Source organism: Nycticebus coucang, chromosome 24 (assembly GCF_027406575.1).
Source record: "Nycticebus coucang isolate mNycCou1 chromosome 24, mNycCou1.pri, whole genome shotgun sequence".
Classification (NCBI taxonomy): domain Eukaryota; kingdom Metazoa; phylum Chordata; class Mammalia; order Primates; family Lorisidae; genus Nycticebus; species Nycticebus coucang.
The window spans coordinates 6,035,930-6,052,699 of NC_069803.1; the positions used below are offsets into that span (position 1 = coordinate 6,035,930).

At 42.8% G+C, this 16,770-nt stretch overlaps 1 protein-coding gene across 7 annotated transcripts in view; it reads right to left on the reverse strand.

The window, feature by feature from the left end:
• Positions 1–16,770, reverse strand: part of UNC5D (unc-5 netrin receptor D) — a 647,952-nt gene that overhangs the window by 90,811 nt on the left and 540,371 nt on the right. For 5 of the 7 annotated variants that reach the window (XR_008377393.1, XM_053578669.1, XM_053578672.1 and 2 more), the window contains one exon: positions 9,965–9,997. The exons of the other annotated variants lie outside the window; for them this stretch is intronic. Coding sequence is in view for 4 of the 5 variants with exons in the window: in XM_053578669.1 (XP_053434644.1) it covers positions 9,965–9,997 (33 nt within the window). In the remaining variant the exon portion in view is untranslated. The remainder of the gene's footprint in view (positions 1–9,964; positions 9,998–16,770) is intronic. 7 annotated transcript variants of the gene reach the window in all.

Consider the following 16,770-nt stretch of genomic DNA (forward strand, 5'->3'; position numbering starts at 1 on the left):
CAAAACCTGTGATATTCTGTTTTATCTCCTGTTAGATATTGCAGCTTCCGTTTCTGAAAAACAAACTTGAGTTTGTAAATATCAGAGGCAGTGAATTACTGAGAAATACACACGATACACGTCCACAAAGGGAGTCTTGGAAGGCATGACAAGCTCAAGACTCAGCAGCCAGCTAGTGAGCTGGAGTCCTCCAGAGGACGGGCAGGAGGCGGCGCCCTCAGTGAAGACAGTACTGCTGGTACAAAGTGACCTGCCACCTCTTTAATGGTAAGTTGAAATAACATACAACAGAAATTGCTGTGGAATTTTTATGGTTGCTATCATCAACAAGGCTTCTTCCCCCCCTTTAATGTAACACATCAGAAAATAGCTTTTAAATGGTCAGTTATGGTTTACAATGGTAAGCAATTTCAATTATATTTGCAATCCATGGCATCTCATAACATCTCTGCCTTTCCAATTTCCCCTCCTCAAAAACACTATTGTTGCTAATGTAGTAGTTGTTTTATTGTTGTAATTAACAACAATAGCAGCAAAGTCTTAAAAAGCATTTAACAGGCACTGTTCTAGTACTTTTACACTTACTAGCTCATTTTGATTTTTCCAACAACCTTGTAAACATTTCTCCACACATGTGTGTAAGCCAAGGCAAAAAATTACTTGCCTTGCTCCAAGCCTTGTGACTGGGAAGCAGCAGAGCTGGGGATCAGTCCCAAGCAGTTTAGCTCTGGAATCAAGGCTCTGGAATCTGTGGCCCGGGACCGGCACTGGTTTGTGGCCTGATAAGAACTGCCACACAACAGCAGGTGAGCAGTGTGGGCGGCAAGCGCAGCTTCATCTGTGTTTATAGCTGTTCCCCATCACTTCATCACGGCCCGAATCTGCATCCCGTCACGTCCCCCTCCACCCACATGAAAAAACTGTCCTCCATGAAACTGGTCCCTATAGTGGCAAAAAGGTTGGGGACACTGCTCTAGGTCACTCCCTCCCTGGTGGTGACCTCTGTCTTCCTGCCTGTGCTGCCTCTCTCAGTAACAGAGGCACTCCGTGACCAAGCCTGCACCACATGCTTGGCTCTCTGAGAACTATGAAGATCTCATTCCCATCCTGATAAAAGTCTATGGAGTAGGGATTATATTTTTTATTTTACGGAGGATGACACAGGGTCAGTACGATAGGAACTTAGGAAATGGCAAAGCCAGGTTCTGAACACACATTTATCTTCACTTCCAAGCTGCTTACCCAATGCTGTGTCCGGTCCTTCCATTTCCTGTCTGTTCTCACCACACCTGTGCCCCAGCGAGCCTCCCTACTGGAGGAAGTCCATCACCCTACCCTTTTTCCAAACCACTTCCATGGTGTCCTTAAAAAGGCGATGCTGTGCAACTCCACCTGGGCCTTCCTGACAGCTCAGTAAGTATTTCACTCCAGTTCTCTGACCAGACGACAATTTCAACATGACGGATTCTCAATTTTATTCCCTTTGTTTTGAGACCCCTATTTCTCAACTGTTTTCTTTCTTTCCTTTTCCTTCCTTCCTCACTCCCTCCCTTCCTTCCTCTTTCTTTCTTCCCTTCCTTTTCTTTCTTTCTTTTTTTTCTTTCCCTCCCTCCCTTCCTTTTTTTTTTAAGACAGAGTCTTACTGTGTTGTCCAGACTGGAGTGAAATGGCATCACCAACAGCTCACAGCAACTTCAAACTCCCAGGCTCAAGTGATCCTCCCGCCTCAGCCTCCCCAGTAGCTGGGACTACATGTGCTCGCTACCCAACCTGGCTAACTGTTGTACTTTATTATTTTTTTTTTTTTTTGCTGGGGCTGGGTTTGAACCCACCACCTCCAGTATATGGGGCCAGTGCCCTACTCCTTGAGCCACAGGAGCTGCCCCTAATTGTTGTATTTTTTGTAGGGATTGAGTCTCACTCTGTTGGTCAGGCTAGTCTCAAACTCCTGGGATCAAGAGATTTTCCCACCTGGGCCCAACGTTCTAAGATTACAGCCATGAGCCATCTCACCTGGCCTGACCTCTTTCCTGTTGCAAAAAGGCAGGTCACCCTATAAGTTCACACCCTTACAACTCAAAATGCCTCTTGTTCCTTCACACACTTTGTTTATCCTTTTCTCTGCTCCCTGAGCAGCTGCTCCAGGAGGACCTGGTCTCATTCATTATTCTCCTTTGGTCTTGTAGCTTCAAGGTTTCCCCCACACCTGAGCCGTGCCCTCTGCCCATGCAGTCTAGTCACCTTATCACTGCTCCCCAAAGCACTTCCTCGACCCCCTCTCTGATAAGTGTTGCAAAGGTGCAGTCCTCTTTACACCTACTGAATTCTTAGCTTTTTGTGTAAAAGGATTAAGTCTTTTTTAACATTAAATATTTCTTAATATTTGTTCCATAATCTCCTCAACCAGTTAACCCCTGACACCGTTTTTTTTTAACATTTTTTATTTTTTACTGGATTTTTTTTTTTTTTATTGTTGGGGATTCATTGAGGGTACAATAAGCCAGGTTACATTGATTGCAATTGTTAGGCAAAGTCCCTCTTGCAGTCATGTCTTGCCCCCATAAAGTGTGACACACACCAAGGCCCCACCCCCCTCTCTCCGTCCCTCTTTCTGCCTTTAACCCCTGACACTGTTAAAAATAGCAGTAATACATGTATAAGACTAGAACATGTTTTAGGAAATATAAAAAGTTATATATACTACGCAAAGAGAAAGCTTCTCTTCCAACTACCTCATCTCCAAAAGCAATCACTTAATAGGACACATAACTTGAGTCCTTTCAGATAAAAGAAAAATGTAAATATCTGCCATTTCTTTTTACCCTAAAGGCCCTGTATTATACTTCCTCTTCTGTGATTTCCTTTTAGTAAATGTAGGTATCTTTTCAATGGTTCCTTATCAGAATACACATGCCCTAAATTATTTAACTAGTCACCTATAGTTATATCATTTTATTTTCCCTTACCCTTTAAAGTCTCACCGTTTCCTCTGGAAGGTCATTTCATTTGCAACGGTATCAACAGTGACCTCTTTGTCTTACTGTGTACCACTGATTTGTAGCAATAGATAAGAATAGCTGACCCTCCTTCCCGAGAAACACTGTCCTCATGTTTGATGCTCCGGATTCTAACTTGCTCTGGACTTACTGTTTTGTAACTACCCTTCATTCTCCTGTTTTTAATGTTCAGTTCTTGGCCTTTTCCCTTTCCCTGTTCTCATCTACTTGGATAATCACTCACGCCAGACAGCCCAGCCATCCCTCCATCCTGACAGTCCTAGGCTCACATCTCCTGCCTCATCTTCCTGCTGGACAAAACCACCTGCATCTGGCAAACATCTCACATGTGGCTTGTGATTTACATACTCATTATTCTTACATACGCTAACATTTTCTCCTCTTGAGTTCTCTTTCTGGTAATGACACCGCCAGGGGCATGGCTGAGACCAAAGAGTCATTTTTGCTTCTGTTTCTACTGATCCTTTCTCCAAACCAGTTCCATGCCTGAGTGAGGGTATCTCTAGTGCCCCTCGCATCTCAACATCAAAGGTAAACATCCCAGTTGGCACCCACATTGGGCCAGTCCCTTCCACCCAGATCCCCATTCTGGGAACATTTCACGTGTGGATGGCTCCTCCCAATCCTGACCTAGCAGTGCCACCCTGGCACCTCCCAGTGACCCCCCAGGATGTACCATCCCCTTCTACTGGGCTTAACTGCTCAAGGCACTTGATGCTCTGTCCACACTACTCCGATGCTTCTTACCCACGTCTCCACATTGACAGACCCTATTCCCTGTCTGAACCCGATGACTCATTTTTTCATGTAGACTTGTGCAGACTCCTATTTTTTGGCTCAGATTTTTTGGCTCAGACTTGCTGAGAGGCTCCCTCCTCTGATACCTGCTTTAATTCTAACCATTCTAACAAGGTGGGCAACAAAGGTCAGCCATTTCTTGACAGTGCAGATTCAGACATGCTTTTGTCTTCCTTTTGGTAAGGCTGCCAGGTACAAATATAAGACACACAGTCAAATCCAAATTTCAGATCAACAACGAAAAATTTTAACATGGTATTTTGCACACAATATCCAGAAAACATTCATAATAAAAATGTTATTTTTTAATCTGAAATTCAAACTTAACTAAGGATGCTATATTTTATTTGGCAGATTCCACCTGTGAACTGTAAAAAACTGTGCTTTTGTCCACCACATAGAGACAAGAGTTTTAAATAAGAAGGATTTGAACTTTAGCCCTTGAGGAAACCACCTCACTTTATTTAATTTCCTATTCTGAAAACTGAAGAGATAAACTTTGTAAGGTTTTAATTACAAAGAGATAGAGAAACATGACTTATAAATGCACATTCTTAACAAGTGCCCTGGGTAACTCTGATGTTGAATAATACGCTATTCAATACTGTGTCCATGCTGGTTCTGAGACATTTAATGAACAAAATCTCCTTAAGGGCAGAGGTACCCAAATCACTGAAATTGGAGTAAGAAAAGACATACACTTATGATGGGATAAAAATTAGATCATAAAAAAATAGAAAGTGGCAAGGAAATGACAGACGTTGGGCATACATACATGCGTGGGATTGATTCACAGTAGGAGTGATTCTGAAGGACGAAGCAAGTCATGCAATTTGTGGAAAGTGCTGTATTTATGAAATTGAAAATAATCAGCAGGAGGTGGGGAAAAACCATGGACAAAATAAGGAAGAAAAAGTGTTTAAGAGAGCAGCTAGAAAAATCAGCCTCAGTGCCATTAGCCTAATATTAGCTTAGAGGAGCCTGGGAGTCTGTCGAGGTTTAAGGGACAGCCCCACAAAGCACAGACAGCTTTGTAGGCTCTGTGTGCTCCAGCCCACAGACAGCTCTGTAGGCTCTGTGTGCTCCAGCCCACAAAGCCCCAAAGAGGATGGCAAGTTGCCTGTGAAGACCCCACGTGTGCTGCAAAAATTTTTAAAGATTAATTATTTTTGAAAGACATTCAAAGCACAGTAAGTCTATTCTTTTGATTAACTTTTTTTTTAATCAACATAATTTGAGTGCTCCATGAAGTTCAATTATAGGTTTAAGTGTGTGGTGAGATAAGAAAAGGTTGAAAAACACCACCCTGCGTCTTCTGAGGAGGTCCCTGCCTGGTGAAGATGACAAAGGATGGGGGTCAATGTGAGGCCACCATGGAGGAGGCCAGTGTATTGGGGGAAGAGACACAGGGTGGGGTTTCCTTCAGTGAGGAGGAGAGTGAACCTACTCCTCAGACCTTAAGGACACTTCAGGCCATTCTTTGGGCGCTGGCCTGGTGCCTGGCACAGAATATCTGCTTATTAAACATTGTTTCTGTGCTTTGTCTTTTCCCAAATCACTTACCATCCTTCTACCCTGTACTGAAATTGTGGGGAAGGGGCACGTTTCTTATTTTTTCTTCATGTTTCACTGAGCAAAGATGATTTGTATAAGACAACTGCATAGTAAATATCTACCACATGAATGAATAAAACTGTCTATTTAGAAACAAAACTCTTGACTTTTCACATTAGCAGTAAAAGGCCTAGTGAGAACAAGGCAGGAAGAATTAAAAGCAAAACTGAATATTTACAGACCATCTACACAGTAGGCTGTGGCCAGTGTAACAGGTGTTACAATGAGAGAAAACCTACACTGTTTATCAGATGGCGGGGCTACCAACCAGAGAGGGGACCTAAGCCACCACATTTTTCTTTCTCTCATACTCTGTGCCCCATCCATCAGCAAATCATTTGACTCTGCCTTCAAAAGACATCCAAACTGTGACCCATCTTTACAATTCCTATTGCTATGTATTTGGCCCAAGCCATAGTCATCTTGAATCTAGATTATTCAAATGAATGACCCAGGTATTTTAATAGACTGTTAGTTTCATAATAAATTATTGTAAGAGATCTCCTTGCTTCTGTCCTGGTTTACATTCAACACAACAGTTAGGATTTATCCTTGAAAATATTAGGTCATGTTACTCTAAATCAGTGGTTCTCAACCTTCCTAATGCTACAACTCCTTATTTTTTTTTATTATTTATTTATTTATTTTTTGCTACAACTCTTTAATACAGTTCCTGTGGGTCGCAACCCACAGGTTGAGAACCACTGCTCTAAATAAAAATCCTCAACAGCTTCCCATTTCTTTGGAGACAAGGGTCCTTATGATGACCTATATCACACTTCAGGGTTTCCTCCCCACACCACTTGTCAGTTGCTGCTCTCCCCTCGCCATTCTCTCCCAGACACCTGGTCTCCTTGCTGTCCCGCCACCACTCAGGCAAGCTCCGACCTCTTGCTTCTGCTTTCCTGCGATTCTCTTTGCCTCGAATGCACATCCTCCAGCTATCCAGAATGTTTGTTTCTTTGCTTTTTCTCCCCAGGTCTCTTCCCCAAATGTGATTTTATTACCAAGACCTCTGAACACCTTACATCAAAAGCAACACTCCCTCCAGTCCTGCCTAAGCCTTTTACCCTGCTGGGTTTCTGTGCATAACACTTAATACTATCCCCACGGCACTGACCACTATTTTTTTTCTAGTTTGTTTACTTATTCCCGTCCCCCCTCACTAAAATCATGAGGCGCAGGAAAGCAGAAACTGTGTTTCGCTCCGTGCTGACTCTCACCACCTGGAACGCCTCCTAGCACACAGTCAGCCCTCAACAAATCACCGTTGAGTGAATGGTTGGAAGGTCTGAGACGAGTGGAAATGGACGGCATCTGATGAGCCTGAAACCCATCAAGGTTGCAGAAGAGTCAGGCCGTGGTGATATTGGGTACTGAGCAGAAGAAAAGAAAAGAAACATCTAGAAGGCTGTCCACGTTTCTGCCCTAGACATGTGAATCAAAGGTGTGCTGCTAACTAAGAAGACGGGAAGAGGAGTGGATATGTCCAGAGATGGGGAAGGAAAAACTCAATTTATAAGAAGTTGAGATTAAGGTTACTGCGAGGTATTCCACTGGAGGTAACTGACTCTAGAACAGCGGTTCTCAATCTGGGTCATGACCCACAGGAACTGTATTAACGGGTCGCGGCATTAGGAAGGCTGAGAACCACTGCTCTAGAACTAATTGGATTCACGCTGAACATTCATCTCTGTTAGGTACGAAACAACTAAGTGGGCAGGAGATGAAGCATACACAGTGTTATTTTCTAGGGGAACACTAAGTGCTTTCCACCCCTTTGGTGAACTTGTGGAACCTGCTGCTCCTCCGAAGCCCACAGCCTTTCAGAAAACCACATTCTCCAACCCTCCAAGGAGTCGCATTGTCTCAACCCAACCGTTTTCAGTCTGACTCTGGGGGTGTGTGTTTGCCATTCAGAGCCTACTATATTTTACTGCACCTCCTGACATTGTTACACAACATTTATTGAAAGCACATTTGATGGTAATGAAGTTTCTATTAACTATGATTAAATCTCATAAAGCACCTGAAGATAATTTAAGATGTGCAGAAGTAGAAAATGAAACATTCGGTTTAGTACATTAGGAAACGTAATTGATTAAATTATCTCATTTACAATAAGTGCTTTCATGAGCTATGCTGTGCACATATTTTCCCCAGTTTGTCATTATGATTTGCCAACAGATATCTTAAGACTTCACTTTCTTTTTACACCTCCCTGCAACTCAAAGCTGGCTCCTCTTCCTGCCTGCTCGTGGAGTAATACGCGCCAGGCTCCCAGCGATGTCATCACCAGGCCTCTCCGAGCATCATATAGGAACAGGTTGTTTTTCAATTATCTTCATAACTGACTTTGATTTTGCATCAATGGTGATTCATGTAGCCTTAAACAAAGCCCCTCTTTCACTGAGCAACTGCAGCCTGAATTTGTGTAAAGCGCTTCTAACCATGCAGCCTGCTAGAGCCCTGGCCAGATTCCTCTGGGAGCCCTTTGCAATCACATTGACTCTGTTAAGGTTTTATTTTTAGGGAAATCACAAATTAAAACAATTTAAGTGATTCAGTTGCAGTATCCAGCAATTAAGCGTGGCGCTCAGGAGTGAGAACCCTAAGCAAAAACTAACCCCGGAGTCCCTGAGGACCAGGAATAGCTTCTGTGGGGTTTATGGTTGGAAGTACAATATAACCAAATTAGAATGGCACAGGACTCACAAACTAAGCGTGAAATTAATTTTTAAAACACACACATGGATGTCTAAGTAACTCTTACACTGGCTGCCACACAGAGTCCTATGGTCTTTCTGTGTTACACAAACAGCAGAACCAGTGAACGGTGTGTACCAGATGACCAGGAGGAGGGCAAGGGTCCACGCACTCCTGTCTCACCCTTCAGGTCTTGACACAGGCACAAGACAAATGTTTCCCTCTCCTCAATATCCATGTACATGTGCAACACACAGACACATGCACATGTAGCCAGGTTCCCCCAACTTCAATCTTCCTATGAGTTCAAACTCAAGCATGCATGATGTCAGAGGTCAGCTACCTAAGTACCAACCAACGATTCTTTTATGGTCCCTAGGAGGCAGGGAAAGAAGTTAAAAAAACTAGTTTTGGTTATTTTACAAAATTCTCAGACTCTGCGTGTGCCGACAAAATTGTAGCTCCAGCCCTCAGGAACGGCATCGGGAGCAGGAGCGCGATGGCTTTGCTAGACTCTTCCCTCACGTCTCCTGACCTCTGTCCCAAGGCACCTATTTCTGTCTGTCCTTATAGGGTTTTAATTCTTTCAAATAAGTTAGTTCATAAAAGCTATTAACTTTCCCAAGCTCTTTGAATTTTAATACTCTAGGATTTATAAGAGCAAAAGTCATTCCTTTTAAACTAGAATAAGAGATACTGACTGGGCAGACACATCTTTCACGGGCTTTGCACACCAGACTAGCCAGGTGGTCGTCCCTCGTCTGACTGGTGAGAGCTGTATTGCTGTTGCCCCTGTATCTTTAGGTTGCCCTAGCAGGCTTCACATACTCCTGAATGTGTGAGAGAGACTTGGGGGAGCATATTAACATGTAGATGCTCAGGAGTTTCCCCCAGTCCACCAGGAATTCTAATGGATTTGTTTGGTTCTAAGACGGTGTTTAACAAGTTCCTGCCACACTCCCAAGATTCTGATGCATCTGGACTCTGATCTACTTTGTGAGAAACATTTTTCCAAGACCATAATTCTTAGGCTTACTTGTGCAAAGATCAACTGAGTAGCCTTGTTCAAAAAAAAACAAAAACAAAAACAAAAACAAAACAGAGATTCCTGGGTTCTAAAGAAAAACCCATACCCCAAATTCTGATTCATGGATGCAGCTTGGGAATGGGATTTTTAAAAAGCCTCCCAGTGATTCTAAAGTAGAGTGAAGGCTGAGAACTGTAGTGTCAAACGCCAAGCTGCCAAACATTCAAGCTCCTTTTTCTCTAAATGTACAAGATGCCTAAAATAAAAATAAAGCAAAGGCTCTTCCAGGAGCCAGCACCAGCACCAACATTCTCAGTTCATAATTATTTCACTGTGGACTCCACTTCCTAATGTACCCAGTTGCCATGGAGTCCACAGGAGGTAAGGCTCTGGGCTTGCACTAGCAGGCACCCCCTCCTCCTCCTAGGTAGAAAGGCTTGTAGTCAGGTTTTTTTGCCTACGGGTGTTCTCATGAAAGCGTGTAATGACAAATATTTATTAATTTTAATGCTACAGATTTCTTCAGAAATCAGAATTTTTAGGTGACATTTGCAGAGGAATGGACTTTTAGGCAAAAGGAATCAAAGGGAGAGATTTACTTTTACTCTGAGGGAGGGGAGGGGTGTGCGTATTTCTTTCCAGTTTAAACCTTTGACATGCGACTCCAAACTCAATGAGGAGAAACCTCGAAAGCCCTGGATCTTTCATTGGAACATCAAGTCTGTGTGGTTCCTAAACAAATACAACAGTAAGGCAGCAAATATGAGAATAAATCATATTCACAAGAGGAAAAATAACTTACTTTGGGGTTTTATTTCATGAAGAGGTTTTTTATCTAAAAGAAAGAAAGAGAAAAAGAAAGTTGCATTTAATAATTTACACGGAGCAGATATATTTTCTGTATGACTTTTATCTACTTCTATAAATAAAACATCCTCTCCACTTTTGTGGACAGCATGGATTATGTTTCCATTCTAATTCTTATTTTTTCTGTTTTGAAATATTTTTCTAGAATGGTTATTTCATTTTAAAAAATATTTATTTTCCTTCTGGTTTACTGGCATTTCTGGTGCACTGGCTAGATTCTTATCAGCAGGATGACAGCAGTGAGCTTGCAGCCTGTCCTGCTTGTATACACAGCCAGAAGCCTGCTCAGGTGAGGAATGCCATTTCACTGTATATGCAGATAGAAAAAAATGAACCAGTGAATGAATATTTAAAGGGACCCTGCCTTGCTCTGCAGTAATGATGGCCTGGGTAGGAAGTTCACACTCTGCCTGTTTATCCATTCTCACTGGGGATGGGTACAGTACTGATAGCACATCAGAGTATTGTTTGTTTGCTTGGTTTAAAAAAAAAAAAAAAAAAACACTCATTTTTTGTTTCACATCTCCATTTGCTGCTAAAATCTGTATCATCTCTCTCGACAGAAAAGCTATCACTTTATAATCATAGTATTTGGCAGCACCCTGGACAGATGAGGTGGATAAAAGGAAAATATGTTAAGCAGAGGTTCAGAGGTCAGAGCTCAGTGGGGCCATCTGTGTCAATCCACTCCAGTGCCCTCCAACTACCTACCTGCTCCTGTCCCATCGCCAAAGAATCTCACAGATCACAGGGCGACTTGGCACCTGTGGCTTCCTTGGTGTTGACACCACTCTCCCTCTGCTCCCCACCCCCCTGCCCTGGTTCCATCTCAGCCCAACACGACTCTGCCACAACACAGAAACCTGGGAAGACTGTCCTTCCAACATTGTGCCAAGATTCCAGAAGCTTCCTGCAGTGTTCTATGCCTCTCATCATTACCCCCATAGGGGTCAGATGGCAACAGTGAGAATGCAAGGCTGTTGCTCTTCACTTCCAGAATCACACAACGGTTGGGGACCTCCTGCAGTCCCCTTCTTCTGTTTGAAGGTGAGCCTTGCTGCCTGAGACCGTCATTTCAGATTAGGTTTTCAAATGAAGCCAATCTAGCTTCCTACACATTTGAGAACTTTATAAATATCATGGGACTGGCGGCACCGTAACCCTTCCCAGGCAGATAAACACAGCTATATTCTGAGTTCTCCACAGAAATCTTCCATTTCCTAACCTACTTCTGCATTTAACAGTGATTTTCACAGAATGCCTCTGTAGTATGTAAATGCTGTGTGTTTTTAAATACAGTTTTTGTGTATTTTGCTGATTCCTATGGAACTAGTTTTTAAAAGTCCTGTGTAGGCTGGGTGTGGCGGCTCACGCCTGTAATCCTAGCACTCTGGAAGGCCAAGGTGGGTGGATTGCCTGAGCTCACCAGTTCCAGACCAGCCTGAGCCAGAGTGAGACCCCCGTCTCAAAAAAAAAAAACAAAAACATAAAACAGCCCAGCATTGTGCTGGGCACCTGTAGTCCCAGCTACTTGGGAGGCTGAGGCAAGAGAATTGCTTGAGCCCAAGAATTTGAGGTGGCTGTGAGCTATGATGCCACAGCATTCTACCGAGGGTGACATAGTGAGAGTCTGTCTCAAAATAAATAAATAAATAAATAAAGGCCTGTGTAGAGCACATACTTCCAAATGGGCCACCTTTTTCTTTTCTTTTCTTTTTTTTTTTTTAATGGTGGTGAAAAATGAGATGGGAAATTTCTGGCAATTCTTTAAAATGAAAACTCCAGGCCAGGTGGGGTGGTTCATGCCTGTAATCCTAGCACTCTGGGAGGCCAAGGCAGATGGATTGCCTGAGCTCAGGAGTAGGAGACCAGCCTAAGCAAGAGTGAGACCTTGTCTGTACTAAAAATAGAAAAGCTAGCTGATGTCCTAGAGGACACTATAGTCCCAGATACTTGGAAGGCTGAGGTAAAAGCATCACTTGAGCCCAGGAGTTGGAGGTTGCTGTGAGCTGTGATGACACAGCACTCTATGCAGGGCGCAGAGTAAGGCTGTCTCAAAAAAAAAAAAAAAATTAAATTAAAAAAATAAAATGAGAATTCCTCCTAAGAGACAACAATTTGTTCAGATTTATATGATCATAAGCAGATTTCTACACCATCAGGTTTCTTAAAACAGAGAACACTTACATTCCCCTTACTGTACAAATTCAACCCCACAGGCTTTCCTGAGAGCAGGTGGTACCTCTCAAAGTCCAGATGCTAATGCATTCAAGAATCAGAGGAAAAGGACTTTGGAGGTTTTAACCAAACTTCAGTTTTTGCTTACTGCACCGTATGGGGAGGCCTTTGGCATGGGCACAGCAATGCGGGCTGGCCCGGCTGACCTCTGGAGTGATGCCTGGCCACATTGACCCAAGGAGATGGCAGAACACCTATCTGGAGCTCTGGAGCCCAACAGTATTTCCTTCCTTCTGAACCACAGGAATGAAGATTACGCTGGGTAGCAAAATGAAACTCCATTAAAAACAGGTGAGATGTATAACCACTCCTCAGAAAACCAAATCTAATACAGCCAGGCTCTGAAAAAAATCAGAGGAGAGTTCTGTTGGGTACAGATCTGAAGGCAGAATGTGAACGTGGCTGAGAAGCCCAGCATCATGCTCAGGGGACGGAGAAGGCAGGTGAGGAGGGGACACAGGGCAGCTCTCGAGCCCTGTTACTGGCAACGTGGCACCGTGGAGTCAGGGCAGACTCTCGGGATCAGAACTGGATTTAATCTTCAGTTGTCCACGTTCTGTGTGACCTCAGTGTTCTTTGCAGTAAAATGGGAATAAAAGTGCCCTTGAAGGTTGTTACTGAGGAGGAAGCTGAGAAACATAAAGCTAGAGGATGTTTGGCATCGATCAATGCAACAAACGGCACCTAATGATATAATTCTAACATGTTGATGATGACATGTGTGGCTGCTGCCTGAAGGTGCGTCGTACACCCAAATCAGAAATTCCAGTGAATTTCGGGGCTACTTGAACCCAAGTTAAACTTAAGTCTTGTTTTGGTCTCTGCTGTTTTGAGTCCAAGGTGAGGTAAAACTTAAGAAAGGCAGGGACTGGAGGCCCCTAGGGTTGCTTTCACCCAATGCAAATATGCTGAACAGTCGCCAAAGACATTCCAGAAAAAAATTCATTCAAAATGATTTCCTAAAGCAGAGTAAAAATTATTCAAAGGGCTGTTGTTCTACGGCGGGATTTCTCATGTGAAGGTCCAGCGCGTCTTCTGTGTCAGCATGCAGCCTTGTATGGAAAAGGCTGGAGGCCTCTGATCCCCTGGCACCAGCATCAAAGTTGGGTTCTGCTGTATTTTGTGAAATAACAGTACCCTGACAGCAAGCTGCCAGCATAGAGCGTTTTCCCAACGAGAAATCTCTGATTCAAGATTGTTCTACTACGAATGCAAGAGAGGGCTACCCACTGACCTCACTAACTTTGCAAGAACTGCCCACTCCACACTCAATGCTCTTTTATTCTGTTTGCATAATCATTTCCTCACAAAGCTAAGGGTGATGCAACAACTTGGCCTTGGTCAACCAAATCCTCTCTACTTTAATTTTACCTCTCTCCAAAGGCCAAGTTCAAACGACCCCTTAGTAAATTAATCCATTAGGGCTATGGTTCTTAATGCTGGCTGCATATTAGAATCGCCTGGGGAGCTTTTTAAACAAATACCCAAGCCTGGGCCCCACTCCAAAAGATCCTGATTAATTGCAGTTTGTGTTTTTGTGATTAGGATCTCTTCTTGGCAACAACGCTAGGATTCTGTGTGGTCAACTTTAGTCTCTGCCTCCCGAAGGGGCCTTGGGGTAGCTATGGTATACAGATGAGCCCAGAAGGGTCCCTTCTATATCTTGCAGACAGACAAATATTACAACTTTGAGCCAGTAACAGCTGAGCCCTAGTTCAGAAAATCACAGCAGTTTTCCCAGGGTCTAACCATACTGAGAAGTACCTTCTGGGTAAATAGAAATTGGCAAAGAGTAATTATAAGTCAACCTTAGAATCTTTCTTTGTGCATTTATAAGTTAAAGATGCAAAAGTGTTTTAAAATAATTTTAATAGTGTTTTCAACTGTCATGTTATCTTTGAAAATCATTTTTATTATTTATGGTTACGAAGTAGTTATTGCATCCAAAATAAAAAATACAAGCACAAAGGGAAAAGAAAAAAAAAAACATAATTCCACCATTAAGAGGTAACGACTATCAATGTTAAGTTGTATAGACAAGTCTAGGTTTTTTTTTAAGAAGTTTTATATATATTATTAGCCATGCCTATGGATAAACACATAAATTACCATGAAACTACATGAGATTGCTAGTAATTCATCATTTTCATTGATAGAAACATGGGACTATCTTACAGATTACCCAGCAATCTGCTTTTGCCACTTACTTCTGCAAGGTAGTCACAAAAACTAAACATTGCTCTGTGTCTGCCTGTGTGTGTGAGGTAGGTATAGATTTGTACAAGTAAGAGAGAACAATGTATTTTTTATTCATTTCTTTTTCACTTTAATTTCTGGCTTCCTTTTTAAAAAAATATCTGCTGTTCCTAAAGCATTTCCATGGTATCCATTGTTCTTAGGAGTTATTCAGAATTGCACCCACCTACCCCACCCACATCCAGCCTCCACCAGAGTATAAACGTGGCCAGCTGCGTGCAGGCCTGAGGGGAGAAAGCTCATGGGAACCGAGGGGTTCAACCTCCAACCACAAAGCAGGGGCCCTAGAAAGGTGGCCATGCCATTCCTCAGAAGCTGTGGGTTGTGATTACTTGAAACCTCCACCTCTTGGTTTTGGACACTGCACAGACATATTTGATACCCAAGTCTATGCCATTTTAAAGACTCAGGCACAAGGCTGCTAATTGCAGACTAAACACCCACTGGACCTGCAACCCTTTTCTCAGGCAGCAATTCAAATATATCGTTACAGTCTGTGTTTACTATTCTTTTATTTCACTGGACCATCATTTCCTCTATTTTAGTCTCCAAAGACCATTTTTATTATTTCCTACTTCATATGCTTGGAAACCCTTCTCATCCCAAAAAGATATGTGTTAACTGCTTTAATATATCCTTCACATTCTTTGCAACTCTTAAATTATTTAGCAATGGATTCTGGAAGTCTGTGGAATTAGTCTTTTCTGCTCTCCGGCCAATTCTTTGTTTGTTAAAATAATTCTCCAGTATCAGCACCCAACTATCTCCCATGATTCCAATCGCCTCCAAAACATCACACCTGCTGGCCCACCTTTCTCGTCTTATATTAATCGGTCCTGCCATGCCAGATCAACACAAATCCACGCACGACTCATATAAACCTATTGACACTCCAGTCTCATCTCAAAGCTTTCTGCTCTTCTCCCTCCAGACTCCCTATATAGATTGTCCTGGCTCTGTGACACAAATCAGTTTCAGTTCCTTCATGAGATCACTGGCAGTTAGTCCATTCACAGGGGTTGCTCCTCTCCCTGAATAGTATGCCTTACTCATAGTCACTAAAACACAATGTAGTCACAAAAACTAATTAATTCATAAATGTCAGCTTGACATATTTTATACTTCTGTAATCACTATCAACTATCAGTTATGGTGCCGTCACATGTAACTCATAGTTAAATGATTAGTTCATGTGACATCACAACCACAGCATCACAGCAAGAGAAATGGGGGGGGGGGGACAAAATTAAAAGCTATTTCCTTGAATATTTGCTGATTGGTAGAAAAGAGACTGAGGTTATTGATTATCAGTGGATTTCGTTTATTCATGCTTTCCCTTTTCCCCCATAACTAGAAATAATTAAGAGCCAGTGTTATGCCCTCTGAATGCCATCCAAGGCTGCAGGAAATCCCAGGGCCTAGCAGATCAGCCTTGAGTTAGCAATAGAGGATAATTAGACAGACACGAGGCCTGCTCTGCATTGGCAACACCACTGCGCCTGAGTATGTGAGCCAGACGCTGAGGATGACAAGTGGGGATGCTAATCTCCTCTGGGTGTTGAAAGTTCACCTAGGTAGTAGAACTTGAAGACACAACCGCTAGCTCTCGTACACATCCTAAAGCTGTTTCAGTGATCACAAGTGCAGAAATTCAGAAAGAGCATAAAAATACAACGGACATCTCGTTCTCACTGGTTTTTAATTTCTTCACTGCATTTTTCTTTTCAGTCCATTTTTAAAGATCTTGCCCAGAAATGATGCTTCAGAGACCATATTTATCCACCTGTTAGGGGTTAGTTCAATTCTTACCTCCTTACTCCCACTCTACTCTGCCAGCTTCCCCACCTGGACGGATATCACAAGATGTATCACCCCTTTTAAAATGCAATCTGAGCACGTCCATGGAGGACAAGCTCAGAGAGTGAGGTTTAGATATGGCGCCCTGAGTTTTCCACGTGGTGATGGCTGTTAGAGAAATCACTCATTTTCCCAGAGAAGTCTGTGTAATAAATGGAAATCCAGGGCTCAATGGCAAAAACACAAAACTAAATAAAACCCATACATTAGTAAGTGAAAAATATTTCTTTTTTTTTTTTTTTTTTTTTTTTGTAGAGACAGAGTCTCACTTTATGGCCCTTGGTAGAGTGCCGTGGCCTCACACAGCTCACAGCAACCTCCAACTCCTGGGCTTAAGCGATTCTCTTGCCTCAGCCTCCCGAGCAGCTGGGACTACAGGCGCCCGCCACA